At 42.6% G+C, this 26,341-nt stretch overlaps 2 protein-coding genes across 3 annotated transcripts; both read right to left on the bottom strand.

Moving 5' to 3' along the window:
* Positions 1-439: 439 nt before the first annotated feature.
* On the bottom strand, positions 440-7,975 carry LOC123976454 (heterogeneous nuclear ribonucleoprotein R). Of its 2 annotated transcripts, XM_046058651.1 has the most exons (15): positions 7,797-7,975; positions 6,998-7,158; positions 6,769-6,887; positions 6,564-6,671; positions 6,361-6,474; positions 6,014-6,190; positions 5,734-5,869; positions 5,415-5,620; positions 5,180-5,329; positions 4,972-5,093; positions 4,353-4,891; positions 2,249-2,309; positions 1,212-1,272; positions 746-897; positions 440-592 (listed from the first exon to the last, which is right to left on the bottom strand). In XM_046058651.1, the coding sequence occupies exons 2-12, from the start codon at positions 7,152-7,154 to the stop codon at positions 2,275-2,277; spliced, it is 1,863 nt and encodes a 620-aa protein (XP_045914607.1). In that variant the 5' UTR covers positions 7,155-7,158; positions 7,797-7,975; the 3' UTR covers positions 440-592; positions 746-897; positions 1,212-1,272; positions 2,249-2,274. The 2 variants fall into 2 exon arrangements, with proteins under 2 accessions (XP_045914607.1, XP_045914606.1); XM_046058650.1 differs by lacking the exons at positions 440-592; positions 746-897; positions 1,212-1,272; positions 2,249-2,309 and having other exon boundaries at positions 3,454-4,891.
* Positions 7,976-13,323: 5,348 nt separating this feature from the next.
* Positions 13,324-15,130, bottom strand: atp5if1a (ATP synthase inhibitory factor subunit 1a). Its single transcript, XM_046058659.1, has 3 exons — positions 14,967-15,130; positions 14,077-14,189; positions 13,324-13,625 (listed from the first exon to the last, which is right to left on the bottom strand). The coding sequence occupies exons 1-3, from the start codon at positions 15,036-15,038 to the stop codon at positions 13,484-13,486; spliced, it is 327 nt and encodes a 108-aa protein (XP_045914615.1). The 5' UTR covers positions 15,039-15,130; the 3' UTR covers positions 13,324-13,483.
* Between the last annotated feature and the right edge of the window lie 11,211 nt (positions 15,131-26,341).

The raw sequence follows: 26,341 nt of genomic DNA, 5'->3' as shown, positions 1-26,341 counted from the left end.
GAAATTGATCTTAGCCTGGCTTTTTTTTTTTTTTTACATTACATAATTTTACTCAAATAAATAGGTATAGAACTAGATCACCTGTATCCACTCAAAAGTTTACCTTTCATTTAACTACGAAGAGGCAGGAGGGCCGATTGTAGTGAACAGGGTTGGCAGAGGCTGGCCACTGACATGTTAGTGTGGTTCATCCATCACCCATTATGTTTACATGCCCACCCCCATCTGTTTGACTGGTGAAGAACATGTTTTTCATTTCCTACAGGAACCACTACTGAACGTAATGACTTCGAGTCATGCAGGGGTTGTCAAGTTATTACCATGATTTTAAAAATGCTGTAATGTTTGTAAATGAAACATAACTAGGTTCATGTTTTTATGTATATAGTTAAAATAAACATAAATAAAGTAAATATGTAAATATGCAAACACACACACATTTACATGGGTAATAAAATGTATTCAACAATCAAGAGCAACAGATCATTTTCCCTTTACAGCAATAGTTCTTTCAGCTGGATAAGGAAGCTGCAGTCTGTTGGATGGAGCTCTGGATTCATGACATGTCCATCAACTGTATCCTCCTACGCTTCTGCAGCAAGTGAAAAGACATTAAACATTAAATACAGAAATTTAAAGACTGATGTAAAACATAAGTAGTGTTGTAAATGCACTACTCTTCACACCTCCTGAAATTGCTTACAACTTTCGCTACCAGCTATACTAATCTACTATAATTTCTCACCTGTGCCTTCAGCTGAGCTGTAAACAGGGTAGTCAGCTAGTGTCCCCATGAGTACTGGACCTCAAGTGTACGGTCCAGCATTCTGAGGGATGTGAAACCCTTTGATGGCTCTGGCTTGCAGTTTGTGGAGAACAGCCTGACCTGACTCAGAGCTAGAAAAGGGTCACACAGATAAGGGCAGTTTGTAAGCATGACGATAAAGACTGTATTGTCTTTAAAATGATGCAATACATCTATAATAACTCAAAGACATTATGCCAGATTTGTGACTTAATGTCTAGTTATAATCTAAAAAAAAAAAAAAAAAAAAAAAAACTTCTTACAGAATTGACTGGCTCTAGGAAGTAAAGAGGTCATAAAGAGACAAATAGGACATCAATTTGTATTTTTAAATGTAGTTATATTTTAAAATATACTAACATGTTAAGACTTTCTGAGCACTATTTTAGATAATGAACAATCTTACCAATCAGTCCCTTCCATTTGTGTGAACTCATTCACATGGATGCGGGCAGCTCCTTTACTGCCTGGTGACAAGAGGCAACATATAAAGACAGTTCTGATATGAGAAAATGTAAAAAGGACACTCCAGCATTTGATGGCACTTCAATGTGAACCAAAGTGTGTGTCAATTGATAAAATAAGCTTTCTGCTGTAATACTGCACTCCCTATTTCAGTCTTACCTGTGCAATCTAAATACTCTAGCCCGTTTACTGCCATCTTGTGGCGCTGAAGGGTACAGACATCAGTTGAGGCATAGCCATTGTTCCATCATCAGCCAATTTCACCAATATCTAATTCACCATCCCCACTGCCATTTCAATACATTAAAAACCAGCTCCTCTAGTTAATATCTAACTATTAATTAACACATTTGCAGCTCAGAAAAGGAGAAATAAATGCACCTCCGGGTGAAAGAAACAATGGACCACTAGTCATGCTGGTGTGAAAACTGCTACCTCTAGTGGTGTAGGAGGGGAAATGTCCACCACCACCCTCCATTCACAGAATGTGTGCAGACAGCGGAGGTGATTTTTGGTGCAGTGAGCCAAGACAGGCAACAGGTGTTTGCAGGGTTTTGGAGTTTATGGCGCTTACCAAATCCTTGACTGTCTGCCTTCTGGCTGACAAATCCAGTCTAATGAAACAGCCATTTGGCTCTTGAAATTGTTCATGACTGTTGGCTTAAGGGGAAAAATGCACTAACACTGAAGGAAATATGTGCTGCTCATGTGTTCTCTAAACCCCAGAAACATGCTGGTAACACAATTTTAATGTTTCCAATGATTCTTCAGTCAACTTTAGTGACTTGTGTTCTTCATAGCCTTGGTGGAAACACTCTTACTGAATTAAAAAAAAAAAAAAAAAAAAAAAAAAAGCTTGATTCGTTGACAGTATAAGGAAACAATAAAAAGAACAAAATATAATTACGGCTAGTGTTTCTCCAGTGATTACAATTAGCTACAGGAGAGGAGACAGTACTCTGTGCAAGGCTAGCTCACCCTTGAGTACCGTTCAGGTGAGTTCCTCATTCTAGTGGTGCCGCTCTCAATGCTTCTCCACCTAGGCAGGTTGGAATAAGAGGACAGACACATGAAACAAAATACAATGATACCATGGTACCAAAAGGCAGATGTTAAAAACACACTTCTAAATGGTAAAAACAAATTCTGACTGGTGATCATTTGCTAAGAATTTTAACCCTTTGGATGGTCAGATCCTTGGTGTCTTCCAATGGAGAGAACAGATGGCTGAGATGATGTGCAGATTTTGGAAATAACAAAAATGAATTGAAGACAACTCGGCATACAAGTACAAATCCATTCAAAGTCAAATGTGTTGTTGTCACAGTTAAGACTGTAGGAGTGTATCAGGACCACATCAATGCGGGTGACATCTCACAATTATGCAAGAATGTCCTTGTCTTCAAAGTTTGTGTGGACAGGTGTACACTGTATATGCTTCAGTAGATGTCAACCTGTCTTCATAAACACCATTAATGTTAAAATGGCGTGAAAGAAACTGGAGTTGCAAGGCACAGGAAATGTATACCTGTGAATATGTTTACTTCCATTAACATTACATTTTCTATTGCATAATTATGCATTTCCATGGCTGCATCCCAAAACATTCTCTCTGGCTGCCTCTGATTGGATATGCTATGAAGAGAAGAAATATAGACAAGGACTGTGCGAGGTGCAGCAAAATTATAATAATGATCCATTAAGCATCTACAGTGTTCACAAAGATAAATTACAAAGAGCTCAAGGTTTTCCTTGTCCTTGTGAAAGGCAGTGAACAGTGTTTAGTGAAGGTAGGCTGATGTTTACTAAATCATACACTGTTTACCTGTGCACACAAATTTTGAAAAAGGTACAATCTTGAGTAATCGCAAGAAGTCAAAATTACAGTTTGGTTCTTCAATAGTTGCTGGTATTGTTGCGATATTCACTTTATAAATTCTGAGTGCAGGAAATGATGTAACATGCACTGAAAAATAAAAAGGGTTAAAATCCTGTTTAATCATTTCATCATCCAAACACCTTTAAAATTCTCTTGTCCCGTTGTCTGATTGCACAATTTCAGTCTTTGTGATTATCCTTTGAGGCAAAAAAATTTGACTTGGAAAAGAAGATCTTCATCCAAATAAGAGAATTGAGGTAAAAATCAAATCAAATACTGAATGAAAACACTGAATTTGAGTATCTGACAATTGACTGATGCTCAGCTGAGTTTTATTGAAACGGAACAAACGTAAAAGTTATAAATACAAAGAACATCAGAGAACAAACTGCTATGGCTCTTAAGGTAAGCCAAACCAAATTCTATTGGGCAAGTTCAAAGAAAACAGGAAGTTATGGTATCAGTTAAAAAAAAACAACACAATTTGTCTACCTCTAGAAATGCTAGGCATACACTTTACAAAACTTCGATTTCTTCCTTCCTGTGGATTCTTTTTTCCACCATTGCAAAAAAATGAAGTGTGAAGCTCTAACCATATGCATTTATTTACAAGCAAATCCCTAAGCAACTATGAGAAACCACAAATAAAGGGAGTACAAGAAGGGGGAGGGAGGAAAGGGGCACGGACGAAAACTTCCTGCAAGGCAATATCATTATTTAATGTCCTCTCAGACTTTTGAGAATCAATGTCCACTTTTTTTTGTAAATGTTCATTGTTGGCTTTAAAAGAATCAGGAACAAAACGTAACAATAAAAGTGTTTTGAATGTTTTTTTTCTCTTTTTTTTAAAGACACATGTCCCATTGTAACCGTAGGAGTTAAATGATTCACCACAACGGTTACGTTCATATCTTCAGCCAAAAGGCTTTCCAGCCAATCATCTCGAGCCAATTCTGGGGTCTGTCCGTTTTTTTCTCTCTCTGATATATATATATACAGATTTGTTTTCATGAGGGATGAAGAATAAAAAGTCAATCAAAAAATTGTGGCCAATCTCCTGTGTTATTTTTTTTTCTTTTTATTGTTGTTTTTCTCTTTTTTTTGTTGTTACTTTGCCAAATACCTTTTGGTTCATCTACTTCCACTGCTGCCCATAAGAATCCTGTGAAAACTCCATGGTGTCATTACTGTAACCATAGTTACCGGAATAGTCGGCCCCTTGCTGCAGGGGCTGCTGGGCGATGGGCTGGGACCCCCAGTTCTGTTGGTTGTTGGTCTGGCGGCGCTTGGAGTCAGGCTGGTTAAACACGTCTGCCTTCCTCTTTCCCCCGACGTTTCCCCCGCGATTGCCCCTGGCCCCACGAGGACCGCGGCCCCTCTGCGGCTGGAAAGGGGCTCCCCGCCCTCCTCGGCCACCCCTCGGACCACCGAGGGGAGGCCCTCTTTGGGCGTAGCCGCCCCGGCCTCGTACCGGTGGCGCTCCACGAGCTCTAGGTGGAGGAGGCCCCCCTCTGCTGGGACGAGTACCACGGCCCCTCATGCTGTACACATCTTCGTAGCCGTAGTAAGGGTCTTCATAGCCACCACGGTAGTCATGATAGTCGTAGCCGTAGTAGTCATCATAGTAGTCTTCATATCCATAGTAATCTGGTGGATAGGCATAGCCCCCTCGGCCACCACGACCCCTGCCTCGACCTGGTGGAGGCATGCGTGGAGGTGGGTAGTAGTAGTAGTCGTCATACCTGCCGAGGGGAGCATAGTGTTACACTTAATGCATTCTTTATGCGAGAAGTCGGGCCAGTCATATGTCTCTGCCTCTCACCCTGCATTCCTGGTGGTTTGCCGAGCTGCTTGGCGCTCTTTCCTCTTCTTGTCTGGGGGCTTTGCCAGGACGATCTCAATTTCCTCTCCTCCTAGCTCCTTCCCATTCATCTCATCCATTGCCTAAACAAACAAATCAATTATTTACTGTAATCCACATGGACTCAAAACATGCAAAATACCTTGTCTAAAGCTTAAAAAAAACCCACATTAACGGCAGCATCCCTTTCTTCAAAATGGACAAAAGCATAGTCTTTCAATTTCTTCACTCGCTCCAGCTTTCCAAACTGAGAGAAGGTTTTTTCAAGGAGCTCTTCAGTCACAGCAGTGGCCAACTTCCTTACAAAGAGCACCTTGACCTATGAAGACAAAACCTGAATATTTATTACCCTGTCGAACAAAGCATGCTTTTTGTGTAAAGAGCAGGACACGAGACTTGCTAACCTTGGCCATGACCTCTGGGTCTGGCTCTGCAACAGGGTCAGCCCACTCTACAGTGACTGGGTTCCCCCACACCTTGACCTTGCCGCTCATTAGGCGGCGGCGGGCCTGTGCTGCGGACTTGTGGTCCTCGTATTCCAGGAAACAGAAGCCACGGTTCTTCTTCTTGTCATCTGGCTGGTGATACAATATCACCTCTTGGAGACCCTCTGTAAGACAAAACAATGGCATCTCTAACTTCCAAAAAAAGTCTATTGTTTATGACTGAGGCTTTGTGTTAATGCGTTTGACTCAAATCCACCTCTGTGCTTTTGAAACTTACCTGTAACTTTGCCAAAGTCTTCCAAAATACTTTCTCTTGTCTTGTTCTTTGGAATTGATCCGACAAACAGGCGATTGTTTGCAACAGATATACACACTCCCAAGTACTTGCCAGGGCGGATTTCATGGTTATCACACTGAAAATGAAATGGAGAGGCCAACTCTGAATTCCTATTTATATCTTTACAGTACTTCTCCAGAAATCAGACTATTATCCTTTAAAAAGTCCAGTTGTTATATGGTTTCATGCAGTTCTTCCAATACCTTGCCAGACTACTTACAAGCTTCACAGCCTTTTGGGCATCGTCCTTATTGCAGTACGTGATGAAGGCGTAACCTCTATTCTGACCAGAGAGAGGGTCCATCATTAACCTGAGGTCCCATATGGGACCAGCAGACTCAAAGAGCGGAACCAGTTCGTCTTCATACAAATCCCTTGGGATTTTTCCAACAAACACCTGATGAAGAATACAGGCGGACAAGTGTAAGGATTTCTGAACCACAATGTCCACCATGATATTTAGGATTCTTTATGAATGATACTGAGGCAAAGACCCAATATTTCACATTCACTTGAAATCATTAGAGGCTTAAATACTAGGACAAAAAATGTTTATTTTTTTATTACCTCAGTTCCAATCCCTGGTTGTGTTCCTTTGAACACATCATCAGGTGGGGGGCCTCCATATTTTCTCTGCCCGGTAGTGACATCCAGGGTGTATCCTGTGCGCTCCAATAGAGCCTGAAAAACACAAAAAACAAAGCATTAACTGAGCTGCATAGCAGAGGCATGTAAATATGACATTCATTCATCCACTTCACTTTGTTTACCTTAATTTTTGCCTCATCTGGGCCCTTGGTGGACTCTTGCACTTTACTTCCTTGTTTTTCTCTCTGTCTGTAAGTTTTCATGACTCCACAAAGGAAAGCACTTTTATTCTGCATGAAAAAGAAAACAAGATATTATTTACAAAGATCTACATTAACATAATTCTTTGCTCAGACAAAAAGGGGTGTAATCCGTCCATGTGGTTACCTGTACATGGGACAGGTCACTCTCTTTGAATTGCTGCAGCACAGTAAGGGCTCCCTCCTCATTGAACTCCCGCAGTGCATCAATGGCCCTTTCGTCTAGGTCAACATACGCCACCAAGCCTATAATAACAAAGCATTTTCATTGTCAGGCTCAGCTACAGTAGACACCTGTAGTACTCCAGCACAGCTTGTTAATATGACATTTAATAGCCAAAACAACCACCACCCACCTGTCTGGAAGATGTTATCTAGACTTTCAGCCACTTTCTGGGGTAGCCCAGCATCAATAAGCGTCTGGTAGTTCTCTGTGTGTGTTGTCGTCACATCCATGGGCTCTTCTTCCTCCTTGACCGGGCCAGAACTACCGTTCACCTCAGCGGCAGCCATACTCCTGTAATACCCATCAACCACGAAAAGCAATTCTTAATGTAATAGTTAATCTTAAGATTGTATTTGTCTTCATGAGGATTGATCAACAAATATTGGACTTCCATTATTGAAACTGAATATATGTTTTAATGCGGCCAACTTTATATAACTGTTGTTTTCAAATGGATGGATGTAATCTGTTAGTGGCCCATGTAACTTTAACACGATTACTTTCATTTGATATTAATGATCTGAAAACCTTAACATCATCCTCCTAGGAATTGCTTTTGCAAAAGTATTGTGTGATTACTGAAACTGGCGAGAAAACGTTCAGGGATTGTAAGGTAACATAACCCGGTCAATTGAAGAAACCATCGACAACCACCGTCCCGCCCCCTTCACATGCAGCTTGCTAGCTTAACGAAGTGGTCGACACATTGTATTTTTACATTTACAAGCACAGGGGCTTGCCGGGCGAATTGGAATTTCTGCAGGCAGACGCATTTGACAATTAGATGTTTTTCTCATCTTAAACTGACAGTAATTTTGGGCTGGCTGCTGGCTAGCCAACGAGCTTACACGAAGGCCTAGCCGTGCAGAAAGACACCTTTCACAAATCAGATCCGCGCGAGGTGCAAACAGATAGTTAGCACAACTTACCAGTCTAATTCAGGACACTAACAGCGACGCGTGTTAAAATGTGGAACGATTAACGTGTCGGACGTACAAAGAATGTCTAATATGAAGAATACGTTTGAATCTAACACACGAGACAAATTTCCAGACAGCTACGGTCTCGTCGTCGGCTCGCCCGAACAACGCCACCGCTCAGCAATTATCGCGAGATGTGAACGAAAAAACGGGGGATCGTGTGACGTTTGACGTCTTCTTCTTCTTTTTGTTTTATTTGGCAGACTAGACGTATTTACGGCGTATTGCTGCCCTCCCATGTTTGAGGTTCACATATTTGTCAATGTCAGTTGTCTATAGCAGGGGTTTTAAAAGTTTCAAAGACACTGTGGGCCAAATACATAACTACGGTCTGTCGTATGTCCTTTCTCTGGGAATGTGGGAAAAACTGTAAAATTCACCAAAACTATCTCTTTAATAAAATCACACATTGAGTCTATTCTATATCCCTTTTTGATAATTATTGTAATAACTAATAGCCATAGATGTTTTGTTCACCGAGCCTCCCATGAAATTGTGATGAGCCCATCTTGAAAACTTCTGGTCTATAGCATTTTATATAACTCAGTATTATGTAGATATTCTATCAGTTTCTTTATTTTGTTACAGCTACCCAGATTAAGTAGAGTGTGTAAATTACCATTTCTCTAGTTGCTCCCATTGTCGCTGTTATGGCAGAAAATTGTGTCCTCTTACATTTAATTTTAATTTTATACATGTTATTTTACTATTATCACTATTATTATTACTAATTTTGTTATGTCTTATGGATATATAGATATATGTATTGTGTTTTTTATCCTTAACTTTTTCTTCTTCTATACTCACTTATGTTAGTCAGTCCACATTTACTAGGGTTTAGGTCAGAGCTGTGAGATTGTTTTGGTGTTCTCCCCCTCTTGTTGTTCCTCTCCTCTCCTGGAATGTTCATTCAAGGCTGAGAGAGGATCTCTGTTTCCAAAAACTTAGAAACCTAGACTGTGTAAATGATTATGCATCCCTTCCTTAGGCAGCAGGTCTCTGGACCAGCTTTATGTGTGTTTTAGTACTTCTCTGTTTATTCTCTTTTATTAATAAATTATTCAAAGACAACGGTTGGTTGTTAGTCTATGATTTGCTTAATCCCTCACCAGCAAGATACAATTTCCACAACAATTTGGCATCTCAGATGGGACGTACGAGGGATTCGGACTCCGTTGAAGGACAGAATCTTGCTCTCTGTAGGGAGAAGCTGTGTTCAGTGGAGCTCTGTTCCATAAAGGAAAGAAAAAGAACTTTCACGGTGAGAAATGAGTAGATAATTGAGAGATAAAGAGAGAGAGATTGAACAGAGCGAAGGAAGTGTCTTAATTCTCGCACTTGAGTGATTTGCAGGATCCTCTAACCACCTGTAAACGCACAAGTGAGTTCAGAGTGTAACTGGATCAAAGTGGCCTGCGGACAGACGTGTCCTGGTTTCTCTGTGGTTTCTCTGGGTTTTTGGGGTTTCTAGCTGATAAGTTGGGTTTGCAGCGCGTAGCCTCAGACTTAACCGAACTCAGTGGACCCAAATATTGCTATGGACCAGACTACAGACTAGCTAGAGAGAGTAGACTATGGCAAGTGTCAGAGTAAAGCAAGGACTGAGTCTGAATCCACGGCAAGATTACCTTCACCAGAGATGAAATTGATGACTGAAAAATATTAAACATTAATGGGACAATTTGATAAGTGGGTTGAAATGGGTTTCCTGCAAAATGGAAGCTTTAGTCTAAAACTATTGAACCAGCTAAAGGCATGTTTGGAGAGAAAGGAGAGCAGAAATGCAATAGAGCGTGCAGCCCTGTCCAGAGGAAAGAAAAAAAAAAAACTGCTATTCAGATGGGTAGGCTATATGAAGACAAAAATTGAGGCCAAGGAAAGCTCAGAACGGAAAATTAGAATAGATTCATTAAGGATCTGACTAAACTGATTACTGATTACTGATGAAAGCAATCACAAGAACAAATCAACTGATTATATCTTCTTTAACCGAGGAACACAAGTCACGGAATCCATTCTGGCTGATCCAGTTCTGGACTCCACTCCTCCTCCTGCAGCATGCTCCAGTCCCAGATCCAGCCCAGTAAGAAAATGCCATGGGTGAAGCTGCTGCTAAAATCTGACCGGGCAGCAACAGAGACATGAGCAACCAAAAATTAAAGACCCACTACTGGTGCACAGAAGGAAATGTGCTCCTCTCCAGTAAAAGTCAGATAAAGAGGCACTGGTTCTGCCCAGAGAAAGAGAAAGAAATGCCAGGAAAAAGAAGAATATTGACATTTAGGACATTGTTAAAGCCATAGCTCACGTGACCAGCCTGAGTGAAACCTTTGACAGCTCCACAGACACAGCTGGAGCAGTTTGAATAAGGTTGTCAAAGTGTATGGCCCACAATGACTGAGATAAACATAACAATGAGAAAATCAGATCAAGCTGGACTTCCACAAGATCAGCATTACGATAAGATAAGATGTTCCTTTCTTAATCATCATCATTACCATCATACATCACTCCAGCAAGACAAGAAGGAAAGCAGTTTGAAGTCTGTTGAGTACAACAAAGGACAATGCACAGTCCAGAATTATTACTGGACTAAGTTCTGCCTGCCTGATGCAGGCCAGCAGCTGAACAGCAAGAAGAGACCGAATCATGTAGGGCTCTCTTAGTCCGCATGACCATCACCTTAGGACTACGGTGGTCTGAAACGAGATGCAATGAGATCCTAAAAGTTCTGAGTTTGATTAGTCCAGAAACTGCTGCTGGAGTAAGGCAGAGTTGTATTTCAATGCATGTCACATCATGGAAGACAGACAGTACGACAGAGCCTGCTTAACATACAGAAGACAAGAAGCAAGAAGACAACTGTCAAAAGAGAAAATGATTGGTGCTGTATCAAGCCATCCTGGTACAAGGATACGGACAGTACAGGGGGAGAGGGCAAAGCAAAGGGCAAAAGTGCACATTGGAAAAAAGATGTTGCACAATTTCTAAAACAGATGACAAGAAAATAGGAGAAAACAAATGGACAGAGCTGGAGGGGGCGGGACGGACGCTAGTGACAGAATCCAGTCAAACACACACACTGGGCGAGTTACAACCTCTCACAGACAAAATAAAAGTAGTAACTGTAACTGGTAATTTGTTTAAATCTATCAGGTGACATCATTGCTACATTGGCTGCTGTTGTGTTGTTTCTTTCTCCTTTTTCTAATTTGAGCCGCTTCCAAGGGTATATTGATATGGGTAAAACAAGTGATTTGGAGCTGGAAGGAAGGGGGGAGATGGGTTTTTACCTGGAGTCGGCTGACTGACGAGTGGCCAGTGGTTGGGCCCGAGAACCGGGACAGCAAGGGTGGTGATGTAAACAAGCCTGTTTTGACACACACTGCTGTGGTGAGTACCGGCGAACTACATTTTTCCATACACCATGGGTAGACATTCAACAGTGACCTCATGTCTGAGATGCTAACTGACTGAGAGTTTATAGCTATAGGTTTCACAAAGTCTAATTTTATTTGGACGAGTCGAAGATTCTAAAATGATATCTACTAAACAAGAAGTTCTTGAATGTATTAAACATGTTTGTTTGTTCATTAGTATATTATGAATTCACTGTTATAGGCTAGAGTCACCATCCACTAAGATGACTTGCCTGCCCACTCCCACAGCTTTCTATTAAAGGAAAATCGGTGGGGAAGGCCAACCCACAGAGCACAGGGTGGTAGAGTATTATAGTCCAACTAGCAGTAAATGGTGCAGTGCATCCGCAAGCACTAGGTCTCAAATTTTCACACAACCCTGTTACTGATTACATCAAATACCACACATTTCTCTGTTTGGTGATTCAAAGGCCTAGGTAAAATTTTACAATTAACCACGTGGCTGGTTGGTTTCGTTCTGCAGTCCATCACAAGAAGCATGCTGAGATGACCAGTGTTTGCTAAAGCGGTTAGCCCACACGCAAGGCTAGTCTGTCTCAGTTGCAATTTGACAGGATAAACCTAGGACATGTGATCACAGTGACAGTACATCTCTCCCTCCCGCTGCGTACAAAGCCTTTTCCATCTATTCCAAAACCAATCACCAAAAGAGGTGATGATGATGTTGTAGACAAAGGATTGTAATTATTAACAAAGGTTAAAAGAGAGATGACTATCTCTCCTATGATTCATGGTGAAAACAGTGCACTTGAAAGTGCCGAAACTGAGAAGAGCCTCACTGACTGAAAAGGCTCTCCACAGTATGCCATCCTCGGGACTACCAAGACCTGACCTTTGACCTGCATTCTTACTTAGGTGGTTGACCAGAAGACAGTTATCTGACCTGGTCTGACACTACATCTTGGGGGAAAACCAGATGCCTGATGCTTTGTTGTCCTGTTGCTTATTTTATACTGAACTAGATTTGTCTGCACCCATTTGCTGCCCTTTAATTATAAAATGCACACTAACCGATTCCCACAAGAGAAGCCAGAACAGAGGCCGCCAGCTCATTGCATATTGTTGAATGTTATTGTTTAACCCTTTCAAAACATGGTCCAGAAGGATGCTCGTGTGTGTCCCAAGGGACCACGTGGGCAACCAACCTCCGTCTACAGAATCATTAGATCTTTGTTTTCAGTCACATGTCTGGTAGCTACAGTAGGAAAGACATGCTTCAACCAAATTTGCAGAACAGTTTGTGAAGATTATTTGAAGGTTTTTAATTCATTTCCGTTCATCCCTTAATAACTGCCTTTCATTTGCATAATTAGGACAAACGAAGTAGCCACAGTCTCTGTTTTACTACATTTCCAATGAGGTGTATAGATTAATTATTTGATTGTTTCATTTTTAGAGGGGAAAATCTAACGACTGTTCGTCAAGCATATATTATTCCAAGACTTTAAAAAAAAATACATTTTACATTTCGTCAACATGATTTCCCCATGTGACAGTAGGCCAACATGAAGCTATATTCCAAAAATGTTGATTTCCCCCCCCCCCTGATCTTTGAACATAAGCTTATAAAATAGCTTCACTGACTTTCTTTCTTGTAAAAACAAGACAGTGAGATTCTTCTATACAGATAATTTAAATCCAGTTTGTTGATAGATTTTTTTATCACTGATGGCTGTGCGGACTTTGTGGGAAATATTCAATATTCCTTCCAAATTGCCCCATCATAAAACGTATCATGATCGAGAATAGATTCAGACTAATGACACTAGCTTGAGGAGGTCTGTTTTCGACTACATACTTCTGAATATAAATTCCAAACACCAACTCATGTGAGATCTTTACCACTAATGCCCATTTTATATTTTTAGAAGACAGAAGCTTACAAAAGTTTTGGATATACCTTTGCTTAACACTAAAGTAGCTTTAATTTAATTCTAACAAAGCAGGAGGAGACAGTTTAGTGGCTATGCTTATGCTTTATGAGCCACAGACACATAGTTGGCAGTTATTAAACAGTTATTCAAAGCACAATGAACTGGAAATTTAACAAATTTATTGTAATATTAGTATTCATGTCAGTCTTATACAGTGCCTGCCTTGACCAGCAGTAAATCAATCAATATGTGATAATCACTGAAGCGACAAATAAGATGGTCAGATTCTTGTGAAGAGAAATGATAACAGGCTTTCCCAGCTTTAGTCATCATGTTTCAGCTTTCTGATTTTGCCCTTGTGGCGGTCGATCTCCTTCTGTAGGCGCTCAATCTCCTTTTTGTGGTGCTCAATCTCCTCCGAGTGATGCTTCCTCAGCGCTTCCATCTGCTCCTTCTCCTTCTGCCTGCAGGTGGAAATGAAGAGATACTGGGTGTGGCCAAGGACTACCGCCGCCGACAGGTTGGCTAGAGTGCAGCCAATCAGATCAGCCCAGCGCTCCGCTGTTCTCGGAAGTAAATAGACGATAGTCAGCGTGAGACAGCGAAGGGAGCGTTGGCTGGGAACACGGAGACGTTTGTAGATATCCATCCATCTAGTGTTTGCTGTACTGCTATTTGGTTGTCCCATAAGACTGTGTGCACGGGCAGACAACCAAAAATACACAAACAAATCTACTCCGCTTCTGTTTCAATAAATAACTACAAGGAACATCTTGTCTGGACTGCATTCTAACCGATGCCCCCCTGAGTGCCCACACACATTATATACAGTCCTTTTCCTGTCACCAAAATACTGGGTTAAAACAACATTGTGGAAAACCCAAGGCTGCAGGCCTTCAACAGTCTGATTCTCACCTGAAGTACTTCTCCTCTTCTGCTACTTCTCGCTTTCCAAATGCACCCCCTGCCGCCCTCACTGAGCCTCCTCCACCGCCACCTTTGCCGGCTCCCTTTCCCAACTCGCCAAGCTTGAGTAGGAGCAGAGGGAATATTTTATTGTCACAATTGAGATAAGAAAAGCATCAGAAAATATCTTTATTTATATCTTTATTAAAAACTAACACGTGTGAAGGTCCCTCTGATGTTTCAATTCCTCTTTATACCAAAGCAAATTCCTCCTATGTAAAAATGTACCTGGCAATAAATCTGATTCTTTGAGAGTCATTTCTTTGCTACTTTAGTATCTAGTAGTATTCAATTTACGTGAGGGTGCTGAACCTTTCTGTTCATACTAACAGAGGAATTGATGATTGACCCTGAACTCTCCAACAGAACAGCAAAAACAAAACAAACAAAAAAACCTACTTTGGAAGACAGGGTGAAACACATTTATTCCTTTAAAAAAAAAAAAAAAAAAATGCTGTTTCTACTGTAATTTACAGACCTAAGACTGTTACTGGACATATGCATGTCTATGAAGACTTTTGTCTATTGATATGTTCCTATTCTGCATTGTTTAATAAAGTGGGGGCAAAGTACATACATTTCATTGTATGGTCATTACAACACCAGAAATGCACTTATGCAGTAATATAGAACTTTTTAGTTCTGAATGGATGATTTGCTAAATGAGAACTCGAGAAAACTCGTCAATAAACCTGCAAAATAGGGTGACTATTCGTTAGGGAGTAGCTTGCCTTGCTGTCTTGATCAGAGACTTCGTCGGGAAACAACTACTTGGCTGATCTTAGCAAGCTAATGCTAACATTCAAAGAGGCATCTCTCACCAGTCCACCACAGTTTACCTGATCAGATGCCATTCTCATCTGGGAGGCGATACATCTCCTTAGGCTTGCTCTGAGAAGAACCCTTGACATTATCACTCGGATAAGTGCAACTATGACAGCGCAGAGAAAACTTTACCTTTGTTTGTACTGATTCTTCTACTCAAACAGCGGAAATTTGAAGGGAACCTCTCATATGGGCGTGGAGACGATCACCTCTGGTACGTGTAGACTTGTTGCTGCCACCACGCGGTGAGGAGTGAGAGCTTCAGTACTTCTGTGCAGTGGGCTCTTCACACAGTGACTTAAAGATTTCAAGGGCTTCCCTTTGTGATTTGTAGCTATGCTCAGTGGTGGATGAAGTATTCATGTTCAGATCCCTTACTTGCTAATATCACTATGTAAAAATACTCTGGTACAAGTACAAGTCTTACATTCAACATTAGACATTACACTCATGAAGCAGCATTTGCCAGCTGCCAACAAGTTAAGCCCAATGTGATACAACTGTAGATGTGATACAACTATATTTCTAGACTCTAAATTCTGCAAACAAATAATTTGAATTAATTAACTGGAAGTGTGTTTGACACCTTCCCCATGATTAGCAAAACACTGCATATATATTTCCAGGAAGTTTATAGTAAATTATTAGAACATCATGGTCCCCCAATTTTCATGAAATAGTTCATTAAATGTTTCTTGTTGCTATATAACAAAACACTATAAATATTTCGTACAATGATGTGAACCCAGTTTAGGTTCCTGGGTTCTATATTCAATGGTTCTCCCACTATAGAACTAAAGTTGCATCCAGTTTGCACCATCTAAAGCTAGATCATAGTTTGGGAATGGAAATTCAGTGATTCCTGTTTAAGAACGTAGCAGCATACACAGATTCACTCTGTCCAAGACAGATGAATGGAGCACCATGCAAAGAACAACAAGTCATCCAACTCATCAAAATCTTTTACTAAACCTGTCTCCTGCAGTGATACAGAAGATTACTCAAGAATACAAAATACAGGTTTCCCTTCTCCTTTGTGTTCAGTCATTTCTATCTTTTGATCACACCTAAGAAGCTGCACAGGACTCTCTAATTATAATTATTAATTAATAATTTTAAGCTCAAATTTTGTAACCACTGTCTATAGAGTGTACACCAATCTGAAATCCATGCATTGTGACCCTATTACTCAAAAAGATGAGGCCCGGTGCTCATCTTTCAAGTGCTGGATGAGACATACTCAGCAGCGCAAAGGGAAGCTTTGCACACTAAAGAGAGGTGGTGGGTGTTTAGGACAGATGAGTCATAACTGATAAAGAGTCCTCTCTGCCAGACAATGTTCATCCCACAGTGTGAGCTCACCATCCCTGACACTCCCCTTTTATCGTCTGAAGCCAGCAGAGTTGATGGTCAATGAGTGAGTGTAGGCATGGTGCTGTTGTGATGACGTGCTGCATCCTGTCAAGCTGTTCAGCAATGACCATGTTGATCTGGACGCAAGAAAAGCTTTCTAACTTGTTGAGCCACTGTGTTCTTTAATGCAACATGTTTAATTTGGTGTTTGATTGTGTGACAATCAAGTGTTGCAGAGTGCCTGGTCTCTGCCTGGTCTGGGGGCATGTGGGTGGGGCACAGGCAGTGTAGTGCAGGGTGTGTGTCCAATTTGTTTGCATGAGAGTAGTGGAATGGAAAAAAATGCAGATGCCAACAAGCACTAGGTGTGATGTAACATCTAGGGTCATTAACATTTACGTCCCCAAAATTTACATATACAAGCCCACGTTCCAGAGAAGCGGTCATACATGTTATATTAAATTAAACTAAGTTAAATAGTTGTTTAAACACACACAGCATTTAAACAACTGGAGGTTGTTCAGTTTGTGTGCCTTTATGGTTAGGAAGGAAAGGTAACTCTTTTCTGGGTTTCCCTCTGATATCTTCCAGCTGCTCTGCCCCAACTCTGTGATTTATGAAGTTTCCTGATGGAAAGATGGAAAGACTTTACTTGTTGTTAACGCTAAAGTTACAGCTAGCTGCTGCTAAAGGCTCGTGCAGACCACACAACTTACCATCTTGTGACGGGAGTCTTGAATTCATTGTGGTGTTCACGCTACGTGACTGATCGGTGACAGGGGGTCACACACTACACGAGCTGACAAGGACTCTGTCCCCTAACGGCTGGTTTCCAAACCATGTTTTGTCAAGAAAACACACATAAAATGTGAAACGGGAAATGATGTGAACCTACACACGAAACAGCTGTTGTTTGTTATTTTAAAGATACCAATTATAAAGACAAAGAATATGGATGAAAGAATGGATTAGCAAATGCAGGGGTTGTCTGAGCTGCAGAGAGAGCTGGAGGTGAGTAAAAAGTGTTTTGCAGTGAAAAAGTAGCTGCCTGCTCTCATTGGCTGGATGTGGATGTCGAGTCGGCCGACTCCTCCAGATATTTGGCATGCTAGATATCTGGCTGCCGTTGGTGATGTGTCACACACAAGTATACATAGTACACATAGTTCACACACAATGACTGGCGACCGCCAATTGATCGCAGATCACAACCCGACCGTCACAGAGCTCACCGACTGCCAAATCGGGCTAAAAATCGTGTAGTGTGAACTAGGCTTAATGGTAGCTGCTGTGTTACTAATTTTAGAGGTGTAAACACCAACACACGCCGGAGCACCAAGCTTTCAATCAGGGCAGAATCAGGAATAGGATGACTAGCTGCACGGCTACTGGGTAGCTCTGTAAATCACCCAAAGTTGAGGGTAGTAGTAGGGAGTAGCTTGAGGACATCAGAGGGAAAACCCGACAATGTCTTCACCATCAAATCTGATACAGTTTTACCAAAACCAGTGAATAAAGTTATTAAGTTGTCGTTTTGTACAGTAATCAGTAAGCAAGTGGGCTTTCAGAGAGGGCAGCCTTAAAGAGACAGGAGCAAAAACTGCGTGTTCAGACAAAGGGTAAAAAGAGGTGCCGAAACAATGGACAGTATGAGAAAAATAATGTGTTTTTTGAATATTTAAGCATGTAAACATTTTCTAGTAGAAACCCTAAATACAAGTATGAACCTGAAAATGAGCATTCTACGACACCTTTAATGAAGCGTTTTTGTATAGTCTCAGTTTTCTTTAAAATGAATAGAAAAGTGTAAGGGTATCGTAACCTACCTATCGTAACCAACTTAATAAGGAAACAATAAATAGGACATAAGTCCAAACTCCCAAATTTAAGTATTGTTATTTATTGAGCACACTTTGTTGTAACACACCACACAAAATTAAAACCCTCCCTACCTTTACTCCCCTCTTAAACAAAGAAGAGTTGAAGCTCACTCAACTGTCCCTCCAGGTTCCTTCAAGATGGTCAAAATGGCAGCAAGATAACAAAAACAGGGATTTCTTCATATCGCATCGTGCCTAACTTTAGTGTGGTGAGTTGTTGATCATACAGCATATCAGGTATGGAATTAATCTGCAGATACTAAGTTTAAGCTGAGACCCCCATTTTCTATAGAGCTCAGTTTTTGAGTCATGACAAAGACCAAAATGTGGCCTGCAACAGACTAGATAAATCTTGTTTTTAGCCTAGCCAATTGCAAGAAATGCTTTTTGTTGTGTCTCAACCATAGACCCTATAAAACCATAAAACAGGTAGTAACACATATTGTAAAATGGCAAATACTACTGAGAAGACGAAAGTCTAAGCTTTAGAAACTTGCATTAATTTCCTGGAAACTTACCCTAACCACTTCTTGCCTAACCTTATGGCGACTTCCATTTTGTCCCCAAAAGGAAGGTAAGTCCCCACAATGTGATAGTGTAAACTGATTTATGTCCCCACAACATGAGTAATACATGCTCACTCTCACACACAAATACACAAACGATCCCCTCCAAGCTTTCACCTGCCGGAAATAATGAGAAACGACTTGCATAGTTTTTCTCTGAAGTGAGGTGAAGGAGGTCACTTGCTTGTCCAAGTTAGATTTGCTTGAAGATATATTTTGGACATTACTTTATTACTTTACCATATCAGTAAGAAGAAACATCACGAATGAGGTAGTAACACCCTTTCAGCAAATGGTGGCAGTATGCTCCCGTACACGTGGTGCATCTGCTATGTGTTGCAATGACTATGGAATAAACTACATTGAATAGATGAGAACTGAATAGCATTCATATACTATATACTATATACTATATACTATATACTATATACTAACAATTCCTTATTCTCTTGGACGACAGCAAGTGCTGTTCTCATTTTGTTTCAAATGAGGATGGAAATTGAGTTTCATGTAGAACAATGAATACTGCAGTGCAACAATCATTATTGAACAGAAGGCTTCAATATTCACAGAGGTAGCTGATTCTGCTGCATTAGTCACATAACTCAACTGTGACAAACAACTGATAGCTGGGCAGAGATACTGATAAATCTTTTTAAAAAATGCATGTAATGCCCATATAACGTCCACCTTTTCAATACTTCTGAGGTTACATTAAATCATGGCTGAATTGAACCGGAAGTTAGTTTGTTGGTTTTGGGAGAAAACATCAGCTACCGCACTAAGGCAAACTAAACTTTGAGGTCAAATTGTGTTTGGGCATGTTTTTTATGGCCATGTATGGACTTCCGGTCCAAAGCATACAGAGCAGCCAGTTATCTGGATCCTTTCAGAGCTGTTCACCTTGCCGGCTCAAGTGTTGCCATAGGAAATAGTATCCTGGCAACAGCACTAACCTGAGCAAAGACAAAGTAAGGTCACACAGACGACAAGATGTGGTACAATATTGCTGTATGAACAATTCATTTTCATAACCTCTGCTTGCAAGGACATTCATTAAAATTTTGTCATAATATCCTTTCAGCATTTTGCATTATTATTCTGTATTACATTTAATGTGAACTTACATTATATTTGCATGGCCCAATCTAACAGGCTTTTTGGTGCAATCTTTTATAAATCCACATTTGGATGTCATGCGTAATGCCTTTTATCTGCCTCCTTCAGTAATTGCATGAAACAGCGCTCTTATCTGAAATTCATTCACACCTCTGGGAAAAAGCATGTTGATGTACCTCTGGGGATGTAGGTGAACCTTTTGTTCAGGATTTCAACACATATTGCTGAGGCAATAGCACTGTGTTAACATGGAGTCACTTTAGTAAGGTAATGAAATGACAAATACATTCCTATCCTAGAAACCTCTATCTTGTGGAGAACAGCATGAAACATGCAATGAATGGAAGTTCAGTTACCTTCGGACTGCAGTGCAAGAAACTGGAAGCTATGATATTTTATGATTGGTGCTTTAATAGCATTTAGACTTTTTTTCCCGTTTATGTGCATTCATCTTAATCTGCTGGTGCTGAAACTCCTTGTTGCTAATAGCCCTCATGAGCTGCCTGGATGTTGCCAGTGTTGCCATGGTGACCATCAGGATTGATAACAGGGTTTAGATTTGTTGTGTTCTGTACATACAAGGTATTTTGGCCAAGGGACCGTGGCAGACATTATGTGTTCACAGGCAGCTTGGCAATAATTAAAGGGGAATGTGAAGGGTGTGTCCAAGAACAGCCAGTTAGTTCTTTCGAAACAGTGAAGGTAAGCCACATTTCCACCAGCCTATAGCACAGACTCAGGCTGCACTCTCAAAGTAATAGCATTCACTACCAGCTGCATTATAAAGTAAAGGGTTTCACTCTGTTACGTTGATATCTGGCCACTTTGCACAATCACAGAATTGTCTGCAATAATGAGATACAAGATTCCACAGCCATGCTATCAGCTCTGTTAGGGTGTGTGATGGAGTACCGTCACTAAGGTTGAGAATGTGCTTGGACTGTCATACCAACGAGCCTGGGTGTTCGGTGTTGCAGTCAAATTTGCATGTTTGGTACCCTGTAGACCTGGGTTTGAATCTGGGTATGGTGACTACCCTCGCCCTAAGTACAGGCAGGTACTTCCTGTACCTGCCTGTATTTAGACAGAGTGAGTGGTAATCTGAGTTAAATGCTAACGTCAGTATGCTAATATGCATGCAATGAGGATGGTAACATGCTCATGTTTAGATGGTGTAATGTTATTTTGGCATGTTAGCATACTAACATTTGCACATTAGCACTAAACACAAAGAACAGCTGAGGCTGACGGGAATATTATTAGTTTTGTAGATATTTGGTCATTTGAAAAAAGTAGTCTATTGGACATATATTGGATGCTAGATGAAAAGGTACAGGATCAACAAAGTGACTGCAGTTCATCCTGAGGGGGCATGAATGTGTTTATCAAATTTCATGGCGATCCTTCGATAGTTGTTGTTGTTGTTTTACACAAGACCAAAAATATAGACCTCATGTTGGCATTTGAGGAAAAGTCAGGGGATAGCCAACATCAAGTTGTCAACATGTTGTGCCAATCCATCTTGTAGATGATGAGATATTTTAAAGAATAAGGGAACTGTGATCTGCTGGTGGTGCTGGAAGAAAAGTCAGGGAATCACCAATGTCATTAGTATTCATCCACTGGTCACCACAAATGTCTGAACAAAATGCCATGGCAATCCAACCCCTAGTTGTCAAGAAATTTCACTAAAACCCAAAAATGTCATCTTGCTCAAAGCACAAGAGAAAAAGTCAAGGAATCACTATAATGATTAACTTCAGGAGTTCGTAAATGTCAGCTTAAATTTTCAATGCAATCTATTTATTAGTTGTTAAGATATTTCATTCTGGACTCCAGACTAAGAGCCATGCACCAGCATGTCTGTAAGCAATATCAGTTTTCTTTGTCTCCGCAATAGTTTACAGTTTTAACATTGACTCACTCACATTGATCCTCTTCCCAGGTTCCAGATGATTTTATTGGACAAATTGTCCCTATAAAATTCAGTATTAAAGCCCTTTGCCTTCCTTCAGTACCAAAGATGGTCACTAGCCTTCCCCAGTCCAGTCAACCCATGGGGTTAGCATAAAGTAATACCCTACAGGAAACCACTCTCAAGAGACTGCTGGCATTTAGTTATGACGCACAGTCACAGCTGTAATCCACCACATCTGGCTTTTTGTCATTCAGAGGTAAAGGAGCCACACAGGAGCACAGCAAACCTTTATCGACCCTAATCAGGAGGGAAAGTACAAGAAAAAGACATGTGTCAAGAGAGAGCCAAATGTGTTTGTATTGATATATGTAAGTGCTTATTTCAGGTCAGTGAGAAACCATATAATATCATCCTCATCATTATTCTGGCTCCATGAGCTTATTCTCATGTGCTCTTTGATTTCTTTAAATATGTATTGACATTCAAGAGAAATTCAGCTGCCAGAAACAGACAAGCTGGCTGTTTCAACGTCTTAGAGTCTTGCTTTTGGATCTGTTACGCTCTGAAAGACAAGAGTATCATCTGAGCTGAAGGACATGCTGTGCCATAGCTGAAAACAATGGATGTTGCTAATCTTCAGAGCTGAAGTTTTGTTCCCCAGTAATGACTTGAAACCAGCACAGTTCTGTAACAAACAGCACGACACATCATCTGAAAACAATGTTAAGACTGTGAAGGAAGATGAAATCTGTGGTTGTTTCAAAGTCAATTTTTGGGTGTTGTTTAAATATTAATATTATAAATGTTAAACTCATGCTTTCAACATTAATGATGTGAATTGAAACCCATATTCTGAAAGTTAAATTTAAGACACACATTATAATACAAGGGAATTCTATATGCCAACACCACAAAAATCAGTATGGGTTTGTACCACTGCCTGTCTGACACAGTCAGTCAGTCAGTCAGTGATTGTACGCTTAAAAAATGTCCCATTTATTGCAAAAGAATAAATATCTCACCAGAAGGTCAATTAAGTAGCCGTTCTTGAGCTTTCTATCAGATGGAGTTCTCCCATTTGTGTGTTCAATTTGCTGTTCAAATTTCCATTTTAATATGGATAAACTTGATCTGCTGATGAAGATTGTGGCATGTGATTGAAAGCTCCAGAACAGCTACTAAACCTTGTGATGAGATTCTTCTCTCAACTGCTGTTTCCAAGCGTTATTAAGCGTTATTGCTGGAATTGTGTATTGGTCTGTAACACCCTGTAGATGCTGCTTTTATTACGTCCACACCTGTATGTAAATAACATTACATCACGTAACAGTATACAGGCATGATGCGGATGTTGACTGAGTGAGCTGGTAATCATTCGCGCCGTCGCCTCCCAGGGGGCGGTTCTCGATCAGCAGGCGGCCCATCTCCAGTCGGTGTCCGACGCGCTCTGCTCCCTGGGCGAGGAGGTGCGGCGCCTCGGGGCGCGGCTTCCCGAACCCTGCTCCGCGATACCTCTGTCCCCCTCTCAATCCCTGCCTCACTCCCTCTCCGCCGACTTTGCCCCGAGCGCCCCCGCCGGCGCGTACTTATGCCCCTTTGCTCCCTGCCTCCCCACCTTCCGAACCCATGCAATTAGGCCGCACACACCTCTCCCCGGAGGAACGCGAACGCCGCCGCCTCGCCGGGGAGTGCTTTTATTAGCTGCCGCATCATTCACCCCTCTTCCTCCCCGTTAGGGGCAGGCTTCTTTTTCGTTGCTAAAAAAGACAAAACCCTTCGCCCCTGCATTGATTACCGGGGGCTCAACGCCATCACCATTAAAAACAAGTACCCCCTTCCGCTGAGGGATTCAGTCTTCGAGTCCCTCTCCTGGTCCACCATCTTTACTAAACTGGATCTAAGAAACGCTTACCATCTGGTGCGGATCCGGGAGGGGGACGAATGGAAAACCGCGTTTAACACCCCCCTCGGTCACTATGAATATTTAGTCATGCCCTTTGGCCTCACCAACGCCCCCCGCGGTTTTCCAAGCCTTAATCAATGACGTCCTTTGTGACTTTCTCCACCTCCTTGTCTTCGTATACCTCGATGACATTCTGATCTTCTCCCAACACACCGAACATGTCCGTCTGGTCCTGCAGTGGCTTCTGGAGAACAGGCTTTTCGTCAAGGCGGAGAAGTACGAATTTCACACACCCTCCGTCCAGTTCCTCGGGTTCATAATAAGTTCAAATAAGATCGCTGACTGGCCAACTCCCACCTCCGTAAAACAACTACAACGCTTTCTCGGCTTCGTAAACTTTTACCGCCGGTTTATCCGTAACTTCAGCACCGTCACCGCCCCCCTCACCCGCCTCACCTCCACCTCGGTTCCCTTCGCCTGGTCTCCGGAGGCCGCTGCAGCCTTCTCCCACCTCAAGACCCTGTTCACCTCCGCCCCCATCCTCACCAACCCTGACCCCTCCCTTCAGTTCGTGGTGGAGGTGGATGCTTCGGACGTGGGCGTCGGCGCCTGTCTCTCCCAGCGCTCCCCGAAGGATGACAAATTTAAGACACACATTATAATACAAGGGAATTCTATATGCCAACACCACAAAAATCAGTATAGGTTTGTACCACTGCCTGTCTGACACAGTCAGTCAGTCAGTCAGTGATTGTACGCTTAAAAAATGTCCCATTTATTGCAAAAGAATAAATATCTCACCAGAAGGTCAATTAAGTAGCCGTTCTTGAGCTTTCTATCAGATGGCCTCCCTGCGCCTTCTTCTCCCGCCACCTGTCCCCCACCGAACGAAATTACACCGTGGGGGACCGAGAACTGCTGGCTATTAAGCTGGCCCTGGAGGAGTGGAGGCACTGGCTTGAGGGGGCTGAACACCCCTTCCTAGTACTGACTGATCATAAGAATCTTTCTTACATCCAGACCGCCAAAAGACTGAACTCCCTCCAGGCCCGGTGGGCCTTGTTCTTCAATAGATTCAACTTCACCCTCTCCTACCGCCCTGGGTCCCGAAACACCAAACCGGATGCTCTCTCTCAGCTTCGCTCCCCAGACACCCCCTCAGACCCCCCCGACACCATCCTGCCTCGCACCTGGACATTGTCTCCGACTGGGGTCCCCAATTTACATCCCAAGTTTGGAAGGCCTTCTGCCGCGCCTTCGGCGCCCCCGCCAGCCTCTCTTCAGGCTACCACCCACTGATCAACGGGCAGACCGAGCGGGTCAACCAGGCACTCAGGTGTGTGGCGTACCGGAGCCCCGCTTCCTGGAACTGTCACATTCCCTGGATAGAATACGCTCACAATTCCCAGGTCTGCGCTGCCACTGATATGTCCCCTTTCATGTGTTCTCTGGATTACCAACCCCCCCTGTTCCCGTCACTGGAGGTGGATGTAGCGGTTCCGTCAGTACAGGCCCACCTCCGACGCTGCCGCCGCATCTGGAGAGAAGCCACGGCCGCCCTGCAGCGCACCGCGGCCCGCAATCGCCGGTTGGCGGACCACCACCGGACCCCTGCACCCGCCTACCGGCCAGGACAACAAGTGTGGCTTTCCTCCCGGGACCTCCCTCAGCAGACCTCATCAAAGAAACTCACCCCCTGGTTCATCGGCCCTTATCCCATCGAGGCCGTCATCAACCCCTCCGCTGTGCGCCTGACCCTCCTTCCTCACCTGAAGGTCGTCAAGCCCGTCTCCACCAGCACCCTCTCCGTACCAGTGGCAGCGCCCCCTCCTCCTCGAATGGTTGATGGCCATCCCGCTTACACAGTCGCCGCCTCCTCGACGTGTGACGTAGGGGCCGGGGTTACCGGTACCTGGTGGACTGGGCCGGCTACGGCCCCGAAGAACATTCCTGGATTCCCACCAGCAAAATCTTGGACCGATCCCTCCTGGCTGACTTCTACCGAGCCCACCCTGACAAGCCGGGGGGTCCGCCTGGAGGCGGGGGGGGGCCCTGTTGCGGTGGCAGCCCGGCTGATGGTGAGTGCCCTGTTTTTCTTTTCCTCCTTCGCATCCTGGTTTCTCCTGTGTCTCCTCCTCTCTCCCTCTGTGTGCTCTCTCCCTCTCCGCTCCGGAGCCCGGCTGGCTATCCATACCTGCGTCTCATCAACCTCCATCTCTGACCGCCGCACCTGCCAGCTATCAGCCTCATCTCGACCAGTATTTCTACCCCGACTCTCCACCTTAACCTCTCCTGCTCCGCCAGCTCCTCGGTCCCCCACGCCCACGTCTGCCGGTGCCCATCTTCCCCCCTTTCTCCAGCCCCTCTACATCCCCTTTTCCCCTCAATAAACCTCTTTAGAAACCTAAAGCGTTGCGTTTGGGTCCGTTCTGTCCATAATCATCACAGCTGTGCTCACAACTCATTTCTGCTCCCAAGTGACAAAAAAGCCCTAATTGGTAAAAAACAAGGAAACATCCAACCCCGATCTAATCCCAAATTATTGCTTCGCCTTTTCATTGTATTACATTTCCTCAAACCTATATAAGCTTAGCTACAAGAGATGAAAATCCTTTAGAGTTAACCTGGCTGCTGCTTTACTCTTGATAAT

This window comes from Micropterus dolomieu, linkage group LG09 (genome assembly GCF_021292245.1).
Source record: "Micropterus dolomieu isolate WLL.071019.BEF.003 ecotype Adirondacks linkage group LG09, ASM2129224v1, whole genome shotgun sequence".
In the NCBI taxonomy this organism is placed as follows: Eukaryota; Metazoa; Chordata; class Actinopteri; order Centrarchiformes; family Centrarchidae; genus Micropterus; species Micropterus dolomieu.
This window is presented reverse-complemented; position numbering and strand designations above follow the sequence as displayed.